General features: G+C 40.1%; 1 protein-coding gene across 2 annotated transcripts; it reads right to left on the bottom strand.

Annotated features, from left to right (window-relative positions):
* Window positions 1-276: 276 nt before the first annotated feature.
* Window positions 277-7,833, bottom strand: fastkd5 (FAST kinase domains 5). 2 transcript variants are annotated; one of them, XM_019882499.1, is made up of 3 exons: window positions 6,649-7,833; window positions 3,372-3,461; window positions 277-2,878 (listed from the first exon to the last, which is right to left on the bottom strand). In XM_019882499.1, the coding sequence occupies exon 3, from the start codon at window positions 2,872-2,874 to the stop codon at window positions 457-459; it is 2,418 nt and encodes an 805-aa protein (XP_019738058.1). In that variant the 5' UTR covers window positions 2,875-2,878; window positions 3,372-3,461; window positions 6,649-7,833; the 3' UTR covers window positions 277-456. The 2 variants fall into 2 exon arrangements, with proteins under 2 accessions (XP_019738058.1, XP_019738059.1); XM_019882500.1 differs by lacking the exon at window positions 6,649-7,833 and having other exon boundaries at window positions 3,451-3,467.
* Window positions 7,834-18,687: the final 10,854 nt, after the last annotated feature.

Genomic DNA, 18,687 nt, shown 5'->3' with positions numbered 1-18,687 from the left:
ACCGTAATTGCCCCAAGAGGTGGCTCCACAAAATACTGTACTGATTTTTATCAATTTTCTTGAAATGCATGTTTCTCATTTTGCTTTGAAAACTTCAGACAATTTTGTGTTGATCCATCCATTAAAGTTCAAATGAAGAAAGTGTTTAAATTCGAGGTTGTAATATAACAAAAATAGTAAAGAGACAAGGGGGTGAATACTTTTGCACGGCACTCTACACGTAACAAATACATTTGACTCATGACAGTGCGTGGACAAAGACAATGGCAAGATAGATTTTTTTGTTTGTTTAACAATCTTTGGGACATGTCACATTTTATTTTGACATACAGTGTAAGGGTGGCGTACACAAAAGTCACATCGCTTTTTGCTGTGCTCAGCACATACTCGTTAATCGACACGCTTGACAAATTTGTAAAGCATCCTATTCTTTTCAAGTCCAGCAGCTGTGTGAGGTCAAGCTTCCAGGCTGTTGTACAGCTTGCAATGAAGGTAGGCCATCTTTTCGATCCTGCTTTTTCTCAACATGGAAATCCAGTCGTGATAGCAAAGCTCTACAACCTTGTAACCCGCCAACCTCAGTTGCCTCCTCTTCATGGCGTGAAGGCCCAGTAGATGCTGTGACTGGTGGCAGTAGTGGTTCCTGCTGGACACCTGGATGGCAAGTTTAATGATAGTGTCGGAGTCTGCAGGTGCTCTGTGGCTGCTAGGAGTGGTGATCATTTCTGTGATGGTACTTGTCAGCTTTAGCCCGGTCTTAAACATCGTTTCTCCTTCATCGGGATTCACAAAAGAAAGCGTTTGAACTTCAGGAGGTGCGATTGTTGGACCTGGGAGGTTCTTGGCATTTGTAAGCTTTGATATGAGATCATCAGTCACACTCACTCCTATGTTCATTCCCCTCAAATCCTGCTTTGAAGCACATTTGGGAGAACTATTCTGAACTGCTGTTGGAGGTTCTGGGATGACAGGAACAGGCTGACCAGTAGCGTCGAGGTGCACTTCAAGGTCGATAGTTCGCATGTGGGGCAGGATCATTCTTTTACAGACAAACTTCTCTCCTCCCAGCAATTCTTGAAGTGCAGCCTCTGCCTCCTTGACCTCGAGCTTCTGGCACATGTCCGATTGGGCATACTTCCACAACATTTGTTTCACCTCTTCTCTCAGTTCGCAGCTCAGCCGAGGACCAGTCCACTGAGGCAACTCCAAAGCCACGGCTCCATCCAAAGTGAACAAGTCTTTTTTCAGCTCTAACTGCGTTGACTTAAGTGCTAAGTTGACAAAGTCCGGGCTCAAGGCTAACTCGATCAGGTCCTCTGGGAACTGCGAGACAAAGGCCAGGCCGAGAAGACCAGTGAGCAGATGCTCTGGGTAGCGGAGGAATTCCGCCTTCCTTTGTCGAAGAGCCTCTGTGAGACTCTGGTAAAAGCTCGGGCTCCGAGCGGGGAGGAACCCTAAGGTGCCAAAGGCCCACAAGAGCTTACATGAGTCTTTACTCCGGCAGTGTGGCACCAGTGATGGAATTCTCTCAGTGATTGCGACGAGGATGCGGTCACTCCGGTAATGCAATGCCGAGCAAGCCAGCGCCACATGCATCAGCCCCTTAACGCCCATCCCTTGAGCTCGCCGTGGTACCTCATGCGTCATAGCCTCCATCCACGCCCTATGAGACAGGTAGCTGAAACGCAGGTATTTCAGCACATTGACCATGGCAAAGTCACTCATATCCCCAACAAGAGAGTGTGCCTTATCGACAAGGCGATTCACTGCTGCCCCAGAAAGGGACGTTTGGGATTTGAAGAGGCCCAAGCAGACAGCGCCAACCTCCTCCGGCTGTAGTTGTTGTAAGTGTCGCATGAGTAGCTGCTCTATAGGCTGAATCAGGACTTTGGGGCACTGTCTCCCTTCTCCCATGATGTAAAACAGTTGGACCAGCTCCGGAAGCCCTATTTGTCCCATATACAAATAGACAGAGTCATAAAGTTGTTTTAGGAATTGAGGCACCTTCCTGCCAATGCAGCGCCACAAATCGGCTGCCAACAGCAACTGGTCTAAAGTCATCTTGTCAGCGCGGCGACTCAGCTCGACCTCGTACATCCCGAGGACTGTGTGGCTATGTGGCAGTTCCAGCCACACAAATGACCTCAGCACGTGCAGGAGCTCAGGTAGAGAAAAGAGGCAAAGGTTCTCCACGGAGTACCGAAGCAGCATGACGAAGCGTTGGTCGGTCTTCACTAATGGTATCTTGTCAGAGTTAGTGTGGCTGAGCTCCACAAACAAATGACAAACATCAGATGGTTTCATGCTGCCTTTAAGGACAGCCACTTTCTGGAGTAATCGCACTACCCGTTCCCATTCGATGGGGGCAGGTCGTTGGGAAATATCAAGTGTTACCGATGAATATTCAGGCCGGCATTTGAGAAAGGCACGAGTATCAACTTTAACATCAGGTGACACGGGTATTTGTTGGTGCAGCGGCACCACTGTGTTGCGTTCGGAGTCTCTGTTGAAGGCCAAGTCGAGCAAAGTGTTTTTGGAACTGGAAAGACGCCGCGAGGAGCTGACGCTGTAGCGATTGCTCTGCTGCCAGAACAAAGGAGCATGGGTGGGGAGACACCGCCCTTCGTCATCAATATCGCTTGGGCTTTGGGAGAGGGCAGATTTTCCCACGGGGTGGTGATATGAGGATGGGCTGTAATGGACCCTGTAGTCTTCAAGTTGAGGGGCATCCAAATGTTGCAATGCGGCCGTTCTATTGTCGTGCTCATCCGGCTCAATGTCAAGTTTGCTAATAACACGGTGAGAAAAACCCTTTCTCAAACCTGAAAGGTAGCGTAGCCTCGGCCTCAAACGACACAGCACACAGGCAGCCATAAATCTGTTGAATGAAAAAGACAAATGTAACAATTTACAGGGAAGTGTTCTTTTTTTGTTTGTGTGTTTGTCAGTTCGTTAAAAGGTTTTATCACAATGCAATGTATTAGTATAGACTATAAGAGTCTTTAGAGCTACACTGACAATACCAACCACAAATAGTGAAACAAATAGTAATAATAATGCATGAATACATTTGTTATCATTCTATCATTATAATATGACAAAAACCAAAAACGTTAATGTCATTTCTGCTACGAATGGCTGAGCATAAACCATTCAGCACACCTGCTACCTGCTATGACACCACCAAACCACACAGACACTTGCAAACGGTATATATTTCGGTTTTCCATCCATTATTGAGGAAGACAGTGACTGAGTTTATATCGTGTACTCTTTGTAATGCTGCAATTACCCACAATCCTTTCTTCAAGTGTGTCTTCGAACAAATAACAATCACAGTAAGTGTTCTCATAAGAGCACACTAAACTCACCTTTACCTCCCCGACACAAAAATGTAAACGTGATATTGACGTGAAGCCATGAAGTTGAGTTTGGGGAAGGTGAGCTTACCATGCAGTCTCCTGCAACCAGAGGAAAAGGAAATCGTGAAATACCATTACATTCAAAATAAAACTCAGACCCGTTCAAGGAACATCGTGAGCTGAGATGCAAAGTCACGAAGAATATGGTTCACTTTTCTACATATAAGTATAATCATTAATTATAACACAATGTTTTCCTGAGTCGCTTATGATGTTTAAGTGTAAGCATATTCACCCTGAATGTTCTTCTTTTGAAATATTTCGAAAATGTGAATACTTCCGGTAAAGGTGGCCATAACGGAATTGTATGACCTATGGCAACCGGGTAGTGTCAAACATAATAAGACGCAACGCGGATAATAAAACTAAAGAAGTACAACACATGCGGATAATGTATGAAATATTTTTCGTTAAATTACATTTACATTCATGGTCAGTCAACCTTCAGTCATAAATAGAATACATATTATGCATATGAGGGTTCATGTCGGAGTTTTTTAAATAATTTGATTTTTTGAAATGATATATAACATTTACAGTAACCTTATCAAATCAGTTTTTAATCAATTATATTTAGTAATTTACATATATCGAAACATACTATTTCTGAATTAGAACGAATAATATAACTATTCTGAGGAATCAGTGATACGACACAAACACATCATTTGTCAAACTTTACAAACTGAGGAAACCATTAGCAATAGTTTAATGAACTTTTGTTTTTTTTTCCTAATCATTTTGTCATTGCTTCGGAAATCGTGCTTAGCGGACAGTGAACTAAAATGTATTTCATTTTATATTTGTAGTGTGTAATTATCTTATTCATACGGTGTTTACACATAAGAGCTGGCCTTGACTATCACTCATTTTTTTTCATTCATGAATAGACAAAGACACCAAATGAGCCGGAATAACTCTTATTTGTTGATGTTTTTTACTTTTACGTTCTTGAAGGTTTAAGTAATTTAACATTAATAGATTGACATATGACATTAAATTTGCTGTTCAGAATTTAACAACATATAGTGTAAAAGATATTTGCAATCATGATCGGGACTTCCTTGATACTTTATTACCAGTGACATGTCATTAATTCAGATTAAAAAATGAAATAAAATTATGATCAGAAGTCTGTAGAATCTTAGCCAATTTAGGGTTAGCGAAAAGAAAATAGTGGTCTTCCCTGGCCAGAGCTTTTGTTTAATTGATTTTCCAAATTTGTTGAATGAACATCTTGAACAAATCAAACAAACAAATAAAAGCAATATAGGATGAGTAATTGTAGGTAAAATGATTTTAAGATTTTCTGTACCAATTCTTCTGTTTCATGTGTTTTTACATGCCGCTTTATCATGTTATGGCAACCTGAAAGATGCCACTTGAACTAAACTTCATTAAAAAAAAATAGTTTAGTACTTTAGTTATTTCTTTTTTTGTAACTAGAGGTCCTCAATCCAGAGCCTTCTACATGGACCAAAACAGGATATTTTGATATACAGTACTTGTCAGCAACTTTGCAGGATTTACTATAGGCAGCCAATCAAATCACTAATTATTTAGAGCAGTATGCGAGTGGATCGAGTGGGTGTATGCGAGGCTGGGTGGGGGTGGTTAGTCTCATTGAAGGAACAGCCAGAAAAATAGCTTTTTTATGAATATAGTACTCTATAGTCAGGCACATTTCACCTATTTTTATTCAACACGCCCAATATGGTTTGATAAAATGTCCTTAGGATGAATAATTAACAGTTTTATTACTTTTACCAGTTTGGTGTGAAAACCAGTATGAAACTAACATCCCAATTGCAACAATAAACAAAAAAATAATAATGGTCGTTTATTTTAACTTGGAAAAAAATAACACTTTTTGACGGAAGCTTTTTGTCCTGAAAAACAACTATTTTGGCTTCTAACTTGCTTTTGTTGCTGAATAAGTGAACCCGTGCTTGAGGGGACATTTCACAAAGTAGCCAATCATGAGAAATAATTATCTTCCTAAAATGAAGATAATATTTAGCAGGATAGTACCTATGTATAATTTTAAAAGACATGTCCCTACGTTCTTTGGAAGAAGTTATTTGTACGGAAGAGTTTTAATTAAATCATGATGTCTAACTTTTTTTCCCTGATGTGGAAGCAAGAATTTAAATTCAACTCTTCTTTTATTATTTATAGTTTTATTATGGGGTTTTATTGTTTTGTTCTTGATTGCATCCCAAATTGAAGATGATATTTAGCAGGATAGTACCTATGTATAATTGTAAAAGACATTTCCCTACTTTATTTCTAAGAAGTTATTTGTACGGAAGAGTTTTAATTAAACCGTGATATCTAACTTTTTTTCCGATGTGGAAGCAATAATTTAAATTCAACTCTTCTTTTATTATTTATATTTTATTCTGTGGTTTTATTTTATTTTGTTTGTGATTGTGTCATTGAGTGTTTTGAAAGGCGCTTATAAATAAAATGTATTATTATAATTATTATTAGAAGTGTTTTTACTTTCAAGAAATCTTTCAAGAAATGTTTAACTGGTCATTTCAGTTGAGTTTGGAAAATCGGCATTGCTGTTGTATAAACCTTCAGCACTTGCATGTTATGTTACACGCGAAGATGGAACCTTCAACTTTTGAACTGCAGAGCCCTTGCTATGTCGCACATCAATGCATTTCTCTGGAGTGGAGTGTTCTTGGAAAGCGGCACTGAGAGGAAGTGGTTGATTTATGCTAATGAAGGAGTTGGGCTCCAGTGGCCTCAGTGGGTGCCGCCCTTCATTGAGCACATGCTCAAACCTGGAGCCGTTCAACTCGCGCCACTTTCGCAATCTTACTACCATTCACAAACACACGTCCAAGCGTCATTGTGGGACCACATGGTCGTGCTTGGCTCCTTTTACACCTCTCTCTATGTGGCGTTTCAGACTTTTTTTCCCCTCGTCACTTTTTCGTTTCTTTCTTTTTGATTACAAGAGAGTGAGTAAACGGTAAGTGTTCAAGGGATGTTTGTCCCCCCCTCCCCTCCCCAAAGTAAGCTAGTAGTGTGCGTACACCACGCGTGTTATTACGTGAAGAAACCTGTTGTTAGCCTTGTTCTCGTGCAAACAAAGTGAACTGTTTGATGTCTCAACGACAAGTTATTTTTGCTCAAACGGACCGAAATGTGCTTTATCGGCCACTTTCCACGTTTGGGGAAGGAGCGTAGTGTGTGCGCAGCGCGTGGTTACCTCTCCTCCATGGGTGAGGGAGATTTGAAAAGCATGTGTTGCTTTTTTTGCTTTCGTTTCTCTGCTCGCTAGCGACGTCCTCGCCTGTTTCCTGCGTCTTTCTCCCCCCCCTCCCGTAGCCTACCGAATCCCGCGGCTCGCTTAAAGCCGTAGTAAGCAACGCGTTGGGCGGGTAACGCTTAAAATTGAAGCGAGTTTATCTGCCGGATACTTAAAAAGTGGCTCCGGAACAAAGCGGCAGCACATGGGGGGTTGAAGCAGGCCGCGCGCGAGCTACGTTGTTAGCCAGCTAGCGGCTAATGCTAATCGACAAACGCGAAAACAGCGTTTTATGACTTCACCGTTTGACTAAACACCTATTTAAACAACTCTTGTGTACACCCCCCACGCCACTCAACGCAACACTGACCGACAATCTTTATTGTAATTGTTGCGTGCTTCCCATCAAGTTAGCTGCTGTAATTCGAACTATATGATGGTGGTGGTGGGGGGCGGGTGTCTAGCTAGCAAATTAGCTAATTTTGTACGTCTTTTGAACCATCGCTTTTCTTGTAAAACCTAACCTCCCCACATAACAGCCCATGTAAGCTGCACCAAATTGGTATATTTGTGCTTCAAATAACAACGACGTTTTTGGCTAACACATGCCCGCGCGTCTGTGTTTTGGTCAGCATGTAGTGCGGAGTGGAGGGAGCCGCAACGTGTGTGTGCGTGGGGGGTCGATTACAATTTTCCACGCAAACACAACGTAGTGGTTGGAGGCGCGCCGGGTTTTAGTGAAGTGCAGTCTTGCATTTGTTCTTGTTGACTGCACCCAGTTGGTGGATGCATGTTGCTCCCAATGCGGACTCGTGTGGGCGCCATGTTAGCGCGTGGGGGGAGGGGTGCAAACTGCAAAGTGTTGTTCTCCCACCCGCTTGTGTTCTCATTCATCTTATTTCTTGGATTCGATTGAGTTTCCAAATGGTCGAAAATTCGTCAGACTCACCCGGACGCAATTTTCCGAAAGCCACTCGACATGGTTCAAATTCTGAGCGTTGTATTAAAACACTCAAATAATGCCTTCGTTTAAATTAAATGGAAGGACCACTGGTATGCTTTAGTCGCAGGCGAGGTATACACTTTGAAATAACCATGTAACAGGTACCAGTAACGACAAATAATGTATCAAGAAAAAAATGTCGAGATTATAATAAACGAAATAACCAAAACGGAAATAAAAAACATTGTTTTGAAAAACGAAACAGCTTAATATAATTTATTGTGAAAATGTCCTTTGTTTTCGTCGTTGTCAATTTGATACATGGGCTCATTATATTTATTTTGGTATTACTGTAAGGTTGTACAAAAGAAAGAAGGTAATTGTAGTGTATTGTACAATACTTAGTGATTGACCATATACCTGAATATGTGTGTGTGTGTGTGTGTATAAAACTAATACTAAAACAAATGGAAACAGTTTCAAAATAAAAACTAACCAAATCTACCCTCTCCAAAAACTGTTGAGAAAAATTAAGATTCAAAAGAAAAAGTCACATCAAAATAATGAAAAATCACAAACTATTATAACCCTGACAAATATTAAGGGAGTTTTAAGAAACGGAAGGTGAGATGCAAAAAAACTGAGTACGAAGTGGGTCGGCAAGGAAAGGAGGAAAAAAAGACGTCTGTGGCAGAAGGAAGGCTGAAAAGCAAGTTTCAGTGACAAGAGGGTGTAATTGAAAGAAAACAGGTGTGAGGGAATGTAGGCAGAAAAGTAGGTTTTAAACATCTATTTCTCATGCTTGAATTACATTTAAATTGTGTAAAATTCCCGCTTAACATCGCACTTCATTTGTTTTTAATTTCTTGGTTGTTTCTACATTAATACAAATTGGTAACTATTACTGCTGTGGTGGTTTTCCCGCACATGATTAGCGAAGTATCTTTTTTGAAGTAAAGTAACAAAGGATGTAAGAGTAAAATTGGTCTGAGGGAAGGAGAGCTGGGGATCATGAAGGAAAAGATGTAAAGAAAAAAAACAGGTCTGAGGAGGAAGGAAGGAAGACAAAAGTAGGTTTCGACAAAGGAAGCATAGAAATAAGCTTGCAAGACTCAAAAGTGACTTGGGAAAGGAAGGAACGAAGGATGTCACATGCTCTAGTCTTGCGTGATATGTTCCAAGCTGATTATTCAAAACTAGTTGCTAAGTACACTATGTGCTTAGAAGTATACACTTGGGTTGGTTTGGAATCACTCAAGTTTTGCATAAGTTTTCTGGCTTCATGGTCATGAAAAATATATTTTAGTTTTACGTGTGTGCAATTAAATTGCCTAGCTTAAACCGCAGCAGCACACTTCTTGTAGTTCGCACAATTTATTAATCAAATGATTGCTTATAAATTTGTTGATTTTGGTCCATTGATTGTAAACTAATCTGTCTTAAAGCAAAATTAAAGTGTGCATCTTCGCTCCAACTAGCAGAGGTACTGTTGATTTAGTCAGCTGCTATCGAAAGAAACCGCTACAGTACATCCAAACAATGGCACAGCATTAATTAGTGCAAGACCATACTGGCAGTGAAATAGGGGTTAAGAACATTCAGAGGTTCTGTAATCAAGGGAAGTGACATGCCCCATCCCATACTTTCCACACAACCTATTTTATCAACATAAAAAACATTGCCGAGCTGCCCGGAATGGCATGTTAAGTGAGGCTTTTATTTGTTGCCATATTTTGCGATATTTATTTTGGCCATACCACAAAATGTAATCGTATAAAGCACCAAGCAGCAGAAAAGTAAATCGGTTCCATGACATTGTGTAATTTTTAAACATGCACGTGTATTGCTTCTGGGGTGATGTAACATTTGTGTGGAACCAATTGGCCTAAAATATCGGCCAGTTATATTCAAACACCAAATTCAGCACGCTCCTTTTAATCTCTCTAGGTAAAATTGGCAAGTGTTTTTAGCAAAGTAATGGTGTGCAATCAGTTGACAAATTACTATCTGAAAATAATTGAATGTGCTTTCCCTTTTTTGTTCATTTTTGGGGCGGGGTCTGTATTTGAAGGTTCAGTTTATGTTAAGTAATGCATTTAAATATTGAAATGGCCAACAGTGAGACAGTTTTCAATCTTATTAGCACATAAGGTTGTGGTAAACTTAAATGTGGGCATTTTGGATTATGAGGGTGCGATGTTCTTTGGATGGCCAACGAGGTGAGACTCCAAGTGCTGCAAAGTTATGCAGCCCATTTTGACAAGTAACAAGAGTAACAACGCGGTAGTCGGAATTCATAAGTCAGTTGATCAATACACCACATTTAATTTCTTTAAAATGTGCTGGCTTCCTCAAAGTAGTGCCGCTTTTAGACAGGCTTAATTTTTTTTCCTCATTAGAAGTGCTTTATTTTAGTTTTTATTAGTTTCTGTATTTATAGGTTTGTATACTTTCTCTCTCACATGGAGTATTTGTTGAGTTCAAAATACTTAAGTATCGGGGAACAGAATAAACTGCAATTCTCAAAGGACTGTTCGGCCCTTATTCTTTGCGGACTTATCATACTGATATTAAGTACAATAAAAATTAACTCAAATTAATCGACAGACGAAAACAAAGGACATTTTCACGAGAAATCTAGTTTTATTTTTACAAACATAAGATATCGTAGATGTATTTTCACGTTATTGTTTTTCATTCATGAATTTTACTTTTTTAGTTCAGTGTTTTGTTAGTTTTCGTTAGCTGTCGCAATTTCGGGTTTGTAGATCAAATCTTGAGTTGACCGGAAACAAATGAAATGGTGACGCACTCTTGATTTCTGCTTTCAGGCGGTGGAATGCACCTGGACCATAAACCAGAATCTTTTCAGGCCACTTTAGTGTCAAAGTGCTTACAGTGCAGGTAGTCTTATGAGATCTACTGCAGTGGAGGCACTTTCTGCACTACTGTGGCACGTAAAAAGAAAGCTTTTCCCCAAGACTGACGTTTTTCTACAGAGGGAATCCCCTTCGATCAAACACGGTATTTGCGGGCAGCGTGATGTCACTCCATGCGGTATTGAACTGCGCATTTTGCCTCAAGAATGTCAAACCATTGGGTGAGGTGACTTCCAAAACGACACACCTTCTGGTGCTTGTGCTAAGGTGCATCTAGTGCAGATAGTTAAGTCAACGTGCACCTACTGCCCTAAGTGCCCCTTCTGGCGTAAGCAGCCTGGACTGCTTCGTGTTGCCCTCCCGTAATTGTGCAAACACACCAGCGGCGGTGCTCTGTTAGCTTTGCGTGGTTGCGCTGCAAGAAGAACAGAGTTGTGCAAATCTATGCAAAGCTGACGGCGTCCTGTGTTTTTACAACCAACATGTACTTTTTCCTTTTTTTTTTTTTTTTTTTTTTTTCCCCCCGCCAATCGAGGAGCTGCCAGTCTCAGCGGTATTAAAGTGCTTATAGTGCAGGTAGTGTCATGACAATCTACTGCAGTGTGAGCACTTAAAGTACTTCTCGGTGACACTCCAACAAGAAAGAAAAGTGAGGGGACGCATCTGTGTGAACGTGACTTTCTGGTTAGTTTTGCTGGATTGCTTTCAGCTTTTCTATGCGGTGCTGTGCAAATCCATGCAAAACTGACCATGGAGCCAACAACAATCACGGCAGATTTGATCCTGGTCTGAGCAGGTCGGGAGAGGTGGCAATGCTCTGGATGTGCACGGTATTGCACTTGTCCCGGCCTGTTGACGACACTGGGGGTGCTTCTACGAAGGAACAGTTCACGGTGTGTCGTTTCTCTGTCTGATTTGTTCTTTGTGTGACCAACTTCTGGAACCGCAAGTGCCTTATGTACTTCTTTGTTATATAATGTACAAATTCAATTGATAGGTTTCCATTGAAGTGAAATATTCATTTCGACTACCCGTTATTCATGTTTTTTTTTCCCTGTCATTTAATGTTACGTGCTTGTATTTTTATCTCATCTGTCCAACACGTACCGGTAAATGAAGACTGTACACTAGTAATGGCCGTTAAGAGAATACGTATTTTTGTGCTCCCTGTGCTGTGTATGTCTGTTAATGTTTGAAAATATGATAATAAAAATTATTTTAAGACCTCAGTGAGATGTCTGCGTCGAAAAACAACATGCATGGGTTCATAGTGAAAAAATAGTGAGCATTACTTACCTTTTTAGAATTTATGTCAAGTGAAGAGAGGATGTTCAACCAACCGATTTCTGTAGGGGTTGTCCCTATTTTGCATGAAATTGGAGAGGAAGACTAATACTAAAAATGTGTTTATATATGTATAGGTATTACCAGGCATAAAATGAAGGTTCTGTTTTTAAGTCTACCTTACAGTTCTGAGGGTGTGGGTTAAAATCTCAGCTCAGGCCTTTTTTTGTTTTTGTGTGGAGTTGGCATGTTCTCACTTTCGGTTTTCACCCACATGAAAACATGTTAATGTTTGAGAAAATAAAGACTAAATTGTTCCAGACAATAGCAGCAAACTGACCTGTAACTATACAGTACTTATAATACAAAAGCATCATTAGTTTTCGAGTTTCGTATTTATATTTGCTCCCTGAGGAAGAAAATGCGCCGAATGGGGATTTCCTTGGTCACTCCCAAATCCAGTCCAACCTCCTTGTAGGCAAAACTACCACAATACATAAAATACTTCTGTAACTATAATAGATTTACGATATAAATACAGTGCCGTGAAATTAGGTTTGCAGCTCTGAAGTAAAAAGGAAAATCAATTTCACAAATGTAAAGTCGAAGAATATAATCCATTTATGGCTATAATGGATGTATTCAGTGCTAATTGCATGCATTTGAAGCGAATTACAACATTAAGGTATGAAAGTAGTACCATAAAATTGTGGTTATGATAAGACTTAAGAAGCGTCAGCATCAGGCCACTTTTCGAATGACGGCAAATGCAGTTTGACTGATTTTGCAGTTGCAGTTACGTGGTTGTCCAGCAGAGGGAAGCACCTGTACACAATACTGCTGCATTTCAATCTCGCTTGTTGGTCAATAAAACCATAAAATGTCCTCATCACGATCACTGAGCCATCATGAAAATGTAGCACAGTCATGAAACGCTGAGGTATTTAGTGATCAACCATTTGCACGCACAACAGTTTACTGATAAGTCTCAACATGTTTTGCCTTGTATGATTCCCCCCCCCCCCCACACACACACACGATGTGCAGCGTACCTGATTTTGTCATGGACAACACACCGCTCTGCCAACTACGATGTGTGATAAGTTGTTAAAGTGATACTAAATACAAATAAAATAGATGATTTTATACTCTGCAAGCTATTTAGCAAGTCAGTTTAATCATGCATATTGTATTTTCATAATCATAATGAACATTCATCGACAATTTTCCCATTCCCTTTACCAGATCGACACCCATGGTAGTGAAATATCTATTAAGATAAAAACATTTCAGAAATTTGATTTTTACTAAACTCAGCCATATAGCAAACCGCATTATGTCAAGGTAGATGCGCATTAATCACTAATTTTAATCAATAATGCCCAGGCAACGAGCTCGCTTGGCATGCAATTCATTGACCAACTTGCGTTTCTAACAGCATAACATCTACGATTTTATGCAAAATTTCATTTTGGTGGGGGTCGGGAGTGTGTGAATTGATATGAGTGATATTGGATCATTTCTTGAACTTTAACACAAAAGTTCCACTGAAATAGCCATTGTGCTCTTTTATATCACTGAGTTTAATGAGGCCAACAAACCTCCTAAATTACGTTACCAAAAGTATAGGTTTCTCTCCATTTTTACACAGCGCTGTATATTACACAGCAGAAATGGTTTAATATTTACCCCGACTGGCATTTACCCAAAACTCAGGCACCATAAATAAAAAATATATATATCCGACATGCCCTTCCAAGCAGCCTCCCCGTGGCCAGCGAGAGCATGTTATTGTGGTGCTCGAGTGAGACATGCTCACTGGGGTGTACACCTTTCATTATCATGTCCTCTTTGCTTTGACAGTCAAGATAAATGGTACGCGTCCGGGAAGGACACCGACTCAAAGGATGCATTTCCGCTTGTCACCTCGAACTGATTGCCGGAGCCTCCATTTATCCTGCGGGCTGCGTTGACGTTTTCCCTTTATTAGACGTTAAGAATGCATCTTGAGCGTGCGGATGGCAACCGTGACACTTGGGGCTTTCAAGCGCTCCTCATGTGGCCGCTGTGACTTTTTCACCTCTGTGAGAAGCAGAGGGTCTTAACGAGTTGGAACAAACTTGAAGAAGATGTGCTTAACCCATCTTAAAGTGGTTCCTGCGAGTACTATTAACATGTTTGTCTCATGCTTTTGTCAACATGCCCTCATGATCTGTAAGACGAACTAGTTAATGTGGCGGAGGACTAAAATGGAGGGAAGCAAGCAAGGCAGGATTCTCCTCAGTATTTATCCACAACCGCCCCCCCCCAAAAAAAAACAAGGGTCAAAATACCAAGGAAAACACGAGAACTCAATTCACAACGACAGCAGACGTAAGGTTTACGTGACAAATGACATCACCAATAATACGCTAAGCAAACTGACAGACAACGAGCCGCACCTGGACAAGACGTGTGGCTGGAGGGAGCTGATTGGTCGACCCAAGGGGACATGAAACAAAATGAAACATCAACAAAACAAAAAGAGATCATGACCCGATCAAGAATTATGTCATGCTTTGCACTCCTCGTTTTCCCCTGGGCCAATGGTGAGTCCTCATTTTGTTACCGCGATAAGCTCGGGTGGGTGTAATCAAGTGGATTGAACAGACAAGCCAGCTTCTTTTTTTGCAGGAGCAAGAGCCTGAATTTTTTGGTTGTGGGGGGAATAACTCGCATTAAAACAGTTTCAGCTTTTAAAAAGTGTCCGATATGTGACAACAATCTGCTGTATGCTTAAATCTGAGCACGGATGAAAAGCCCAACATACAATCTTGCACAACACATTAATAATACAAGCAGGGAAGTAAAAAGTAAAAATCTAAGTTAAAACGCAACATTTAGCACAATGACACTCTTAATTGTTCACAATTTTGAACACTGCTTTTTACTTGGTTTGTTCCCGCCTGCACCGTAAATGTGTTGAGCACGATTCCCGACTTGTATGCATTCCATTCATGAAACCTTGACTCTCTCAGCCATGTTGCTTGCGATGGCATGAAGACGATGCATATCGTAAACATTGATTGTAAGAATCACATTTTATTTCTCAAAAGACATTTTCTAGATTTGGCATTTAATTGTGCCTTCTGGCCAGCGCTGTTGATTCCTCCTGCCAATGGGATTGGTTACATTTACTTTTTTTTTTTTTAATGGGCTGCTTTTAGGGAGAAATAGAGGAAACTAAAACATAAAAAAAATTGAGAACAAAAAACTAAAATTCATAAAATAATTACACCGCAATGTTCCCAGAAGATGGCGGGCCGGTCATCTGCCCGCTATGACCGACAGCCAGTCTCGCCGTGTCATGGAGGATGTCACGATCTCTAAATTATGACGTTACAGGCGTGCTAGTGCACACGTGCGTACTTGTGCCAACCCACTGAAAAAGTTTTGGCTCCGCCCCTCGATGTTGCCATCACAGCACTCACACTTTTTGCACTATCCCCCTTTAAATTCCTGCTGTGTGGTAATAATCATCACACATGACCAATTCCTGCATGGTTGCTTCACAACAAAATCCAGAGAAGCAAAACACCCTTTTGGACTTTTAGTCACTTTATATCCGGAATTTTCTTTAAGAGCTTTTTGTGAGCGTTGCTTGTATAAAATTTGCATACATTTACGACAATAAATTTATTGTTGAGTGAAAGCTGTCGGCCCCACGATTTATTGAGCGAATTGTACTTTTAGAGGGGACCTTGTACATGGGTCGATGTTGCGACGGCTTGCCAGGCTGATTTAAATGTGGAAAAAAAAACAACTAACTAAATAAGAGCGTCGTCCTGTCAGCCGTCCTGCTGCAGCGGCAATTCAACCGCCAGCCGTCTCTGTGACAGAGGTCCCGGTCCATCAGCTGACCCCTGCCAGGGATCCAGCTCGATTCCCCGACCACCACATGAACTGTTGCTTTAAGTATGCACGCGGTGCATCGCCACCGTCAATTTAAAGTATGTCAATGCAACTCTGAATTGGCTGTGGAAAACAATACATTTTCCCGGGGCAGATCAATAAGGAGTTTTCATGAGAAGCGTCTTCGTAGTCCGGTCTGCTTCGACACTTTGCTGACTGTGTGGCTTGTCAGGCGAGATGTGAACAGTGGTACATTTGTGTACATGCTTTGTATGCTTTGCACACAGCAATTAAAACGTCAGGGTTTTTTTTTTTTCATTGTGGTTTATTTGCGATATTAATTAGCTTTGATTCCCCATTCGAACTGCTCGCGATGCAACACCCACTGCATGTATTGGAAACTCACATTTTTGGGAATTCAACATCATCCATCTGTCTAATAAACAGTACTCTGTATGTAGTAAAAATGGGATTGTTTTTGATCGACATACACGGATGGCATATTTTCCACAGCAAACGAACGATCATGATTCACTCAAGAGTACCACCAGTTTTTGGAGACTGCCAGCTTTAAAAGTGGCTGAGGATCTTCAGCCAGCCGAGCTGATCAAGTGGAGAAAGTGGGCCGGACAGAACCATTTGCTCACAGACACATTTTCATAAATGAACAGATAAAAGGTTTACTTGGTTGTGTCATTTTGTATACAAGCCTTTAAAAGAGCAAATTATCCATCATTTATTTGATTTCTTTTTCAACGCAGTTCTAATGGGTCGATTTTGGTCTGAAGAATAAAGCTCGAGTTTAGGCGAGGGACTAAAATATCTCTCACAGTACGTCATTGTCACATACTGAAACTGCCATTCGCACACTTTTCTCCCTGGACATTCAAACGATTTTAAGCAATCAATGGAAATATCATTTCGGGTGATGCAATGTTTTTCAACGATGGCTCCCCACTATTCGTAATAACTGAAATGAGGAGGTAGCCACCGTCGGTAATGGGAATCTACCAGAACAGGCTGCAACATATGATCAAATCATCATGCCTTTGGCTTCTTCTTTGAGTCATTATCCAACGGTTATTTTTGTATGTGTGCTTTGTTCCGAGTATTGTAACTGTAAAAAGGTGAACATTTATGATGAAAAGGCGGCTCGTGTTTTTTTTTTTTTAAGCGTGATAGTTTTTTGCTTTTTTTGATAGCTTTTTTTTTTTTTATTCAGAACCCAAACCATTCCGTGATTTTATAGAGTAGTAGCAGAATTTTCAAATCAATTCTACAGTTGATTGGGAGCCAGTGTAAAGCCTTGAGGACTGGAGCGACAGCATTCTGAATGAGCTGCAGCTGTTTGATGCTCTTTTGAGGAAGTCCATTCATTGAAATATGGATTGGTTTGACAGATGTTTGGACTGTATTTATTTTTTTGGGCCGCTATTGCACAACTTTGATTTCACTCACCTAGAAAAAGGATCATATGGAGTTAGCCCAGTCTAGTTCTCAGTAGCGCAACTGGGGCACAACATTCGTTCGAGCGTTAGACGTTAGCAGCTTGTGTATTGTATCTCCTCGCTTAATGGATTTGGGGCAGATGAATGGGAATTAAACTCTTACAATCTCGTGTGTTTGGATCGGCAAAAGCCACACAAGGCAAAACCACAGAGGGAAATATGTGTGCTCCAACAGTGTTATATGGTGTAAAGAGTCCACACCGTACCATCTGCGCTGTTGGTGTCGCGTATGCATTAGGTGTGGATTACTCTACAGAGAAGGGAACGGGGGATGTGGTGGAGGCGGGCAAAACCGGAAGTCGCTTGCACAGAAAAAAAAAACATTGCAAATATTTTGTGACTGACAGATGGAGGATCAAGCCAAAGCCAACACACAGCAATCCCTTCAAAGTGTTCGTCCCCAAGCCCAAAAGTATTTTTATGCAGTTTTACATTTGATGGAGTACTTCTATAATAGCAAGGCGGAGGCCACTTTTTCATATTTATTTACAGAACAGACATTTTTTTATTCGGATTTTAGCTTTCTGAACTACATGAGATCATTTGCGAAAGAGTGGTAGGTTCATATCGAAAAGAAAAACAATGGTCAAGGTACAAGAGCAAAGTCATGTATTTTTTTTAAGGTGGGAAGAACAAAGTAAGAAAAACAAATGCAGGATCTATTCAGAATTATTTTTATTAATTATTTTCAAGGTATAAAATAGCATTAGAAAAGTCTTGTGACAATGTTTTGTTTTGTGGCTTTACAAGGAACTCTTTGTAAAATGGGAATAGTCTTTTTTTTTTCCACAGAGAAAAAAAAATACAATGCGCAAACAAAATTTAAGCAGAAAATATGACTAAGAATAATTATTTAGAAATTCAAAAGAACAAATTTATTTTTAACACTGTTTGTGAAAACTTATATGAAACAAAAACTGCAAAAGACTTTATTTAAACGCGCCTTATTTTTCTCAGGTCTCAGAACTTTATTCTAATAAGAGACCATTTATCAAATCACAATTTTTGAAGAAATTCTGAATTATTTTCTCTTGTTTGGGTTTAAATCTGATGGCTATAAAATGTCTTTTTTTTTTACGCTGGAAGTTTGATTTTTCCTAAAGTGACCAAAACACACAAAAAAAATCGAAATATTTTTTTCCTGAAATATCAATTATAGATTTATCCTCGATATACTCATGTCAGACAAGATATTCATACATCGTAAATATCTGTAGTTCATGATTTGATAGACAATTGCGATGAATATATTCTTGGCCCGGGACAAAAATTCATATACATTATATGCATGGGAAATGAACAATGCTCAAGGCTTTTTTTTTTTTTTTTTTTGCTGTCATTGTGACCATTTTCCTCATAGAAAAATAACTTTGAAAACGGTTCACAATAGAAATTATTGCATCGAATTAATTTGATCCCACTCTCATCTTTCACAACAGCACAAATAAACATCATTGCAAAGCATTTCAGTTCAAAAGTGTGCGCTTCCTCAAAG

The sequence above is a fragment of the Hippocampus comes genome, unplaced genomic scaffold (assembly GCF_001891065.2).
Source record: "Hippocampus comes isolate QL1 unplaced genomic scaffold, H_comes_QL1_v1.1 scaffold111, whole genome shotgun sequence".
Classification (NCBI taxonomy): Eukaryota; Metazoa; Chordata; class Actinopteri; order Syngnathiformes; family Syngnathidae; genus Hippocampus; species Hippocampus comes.
Note: the sequence above shows the minus strand (reverse complement) of the source record. Positions and strands in the feature narration are given on the sequence as shown.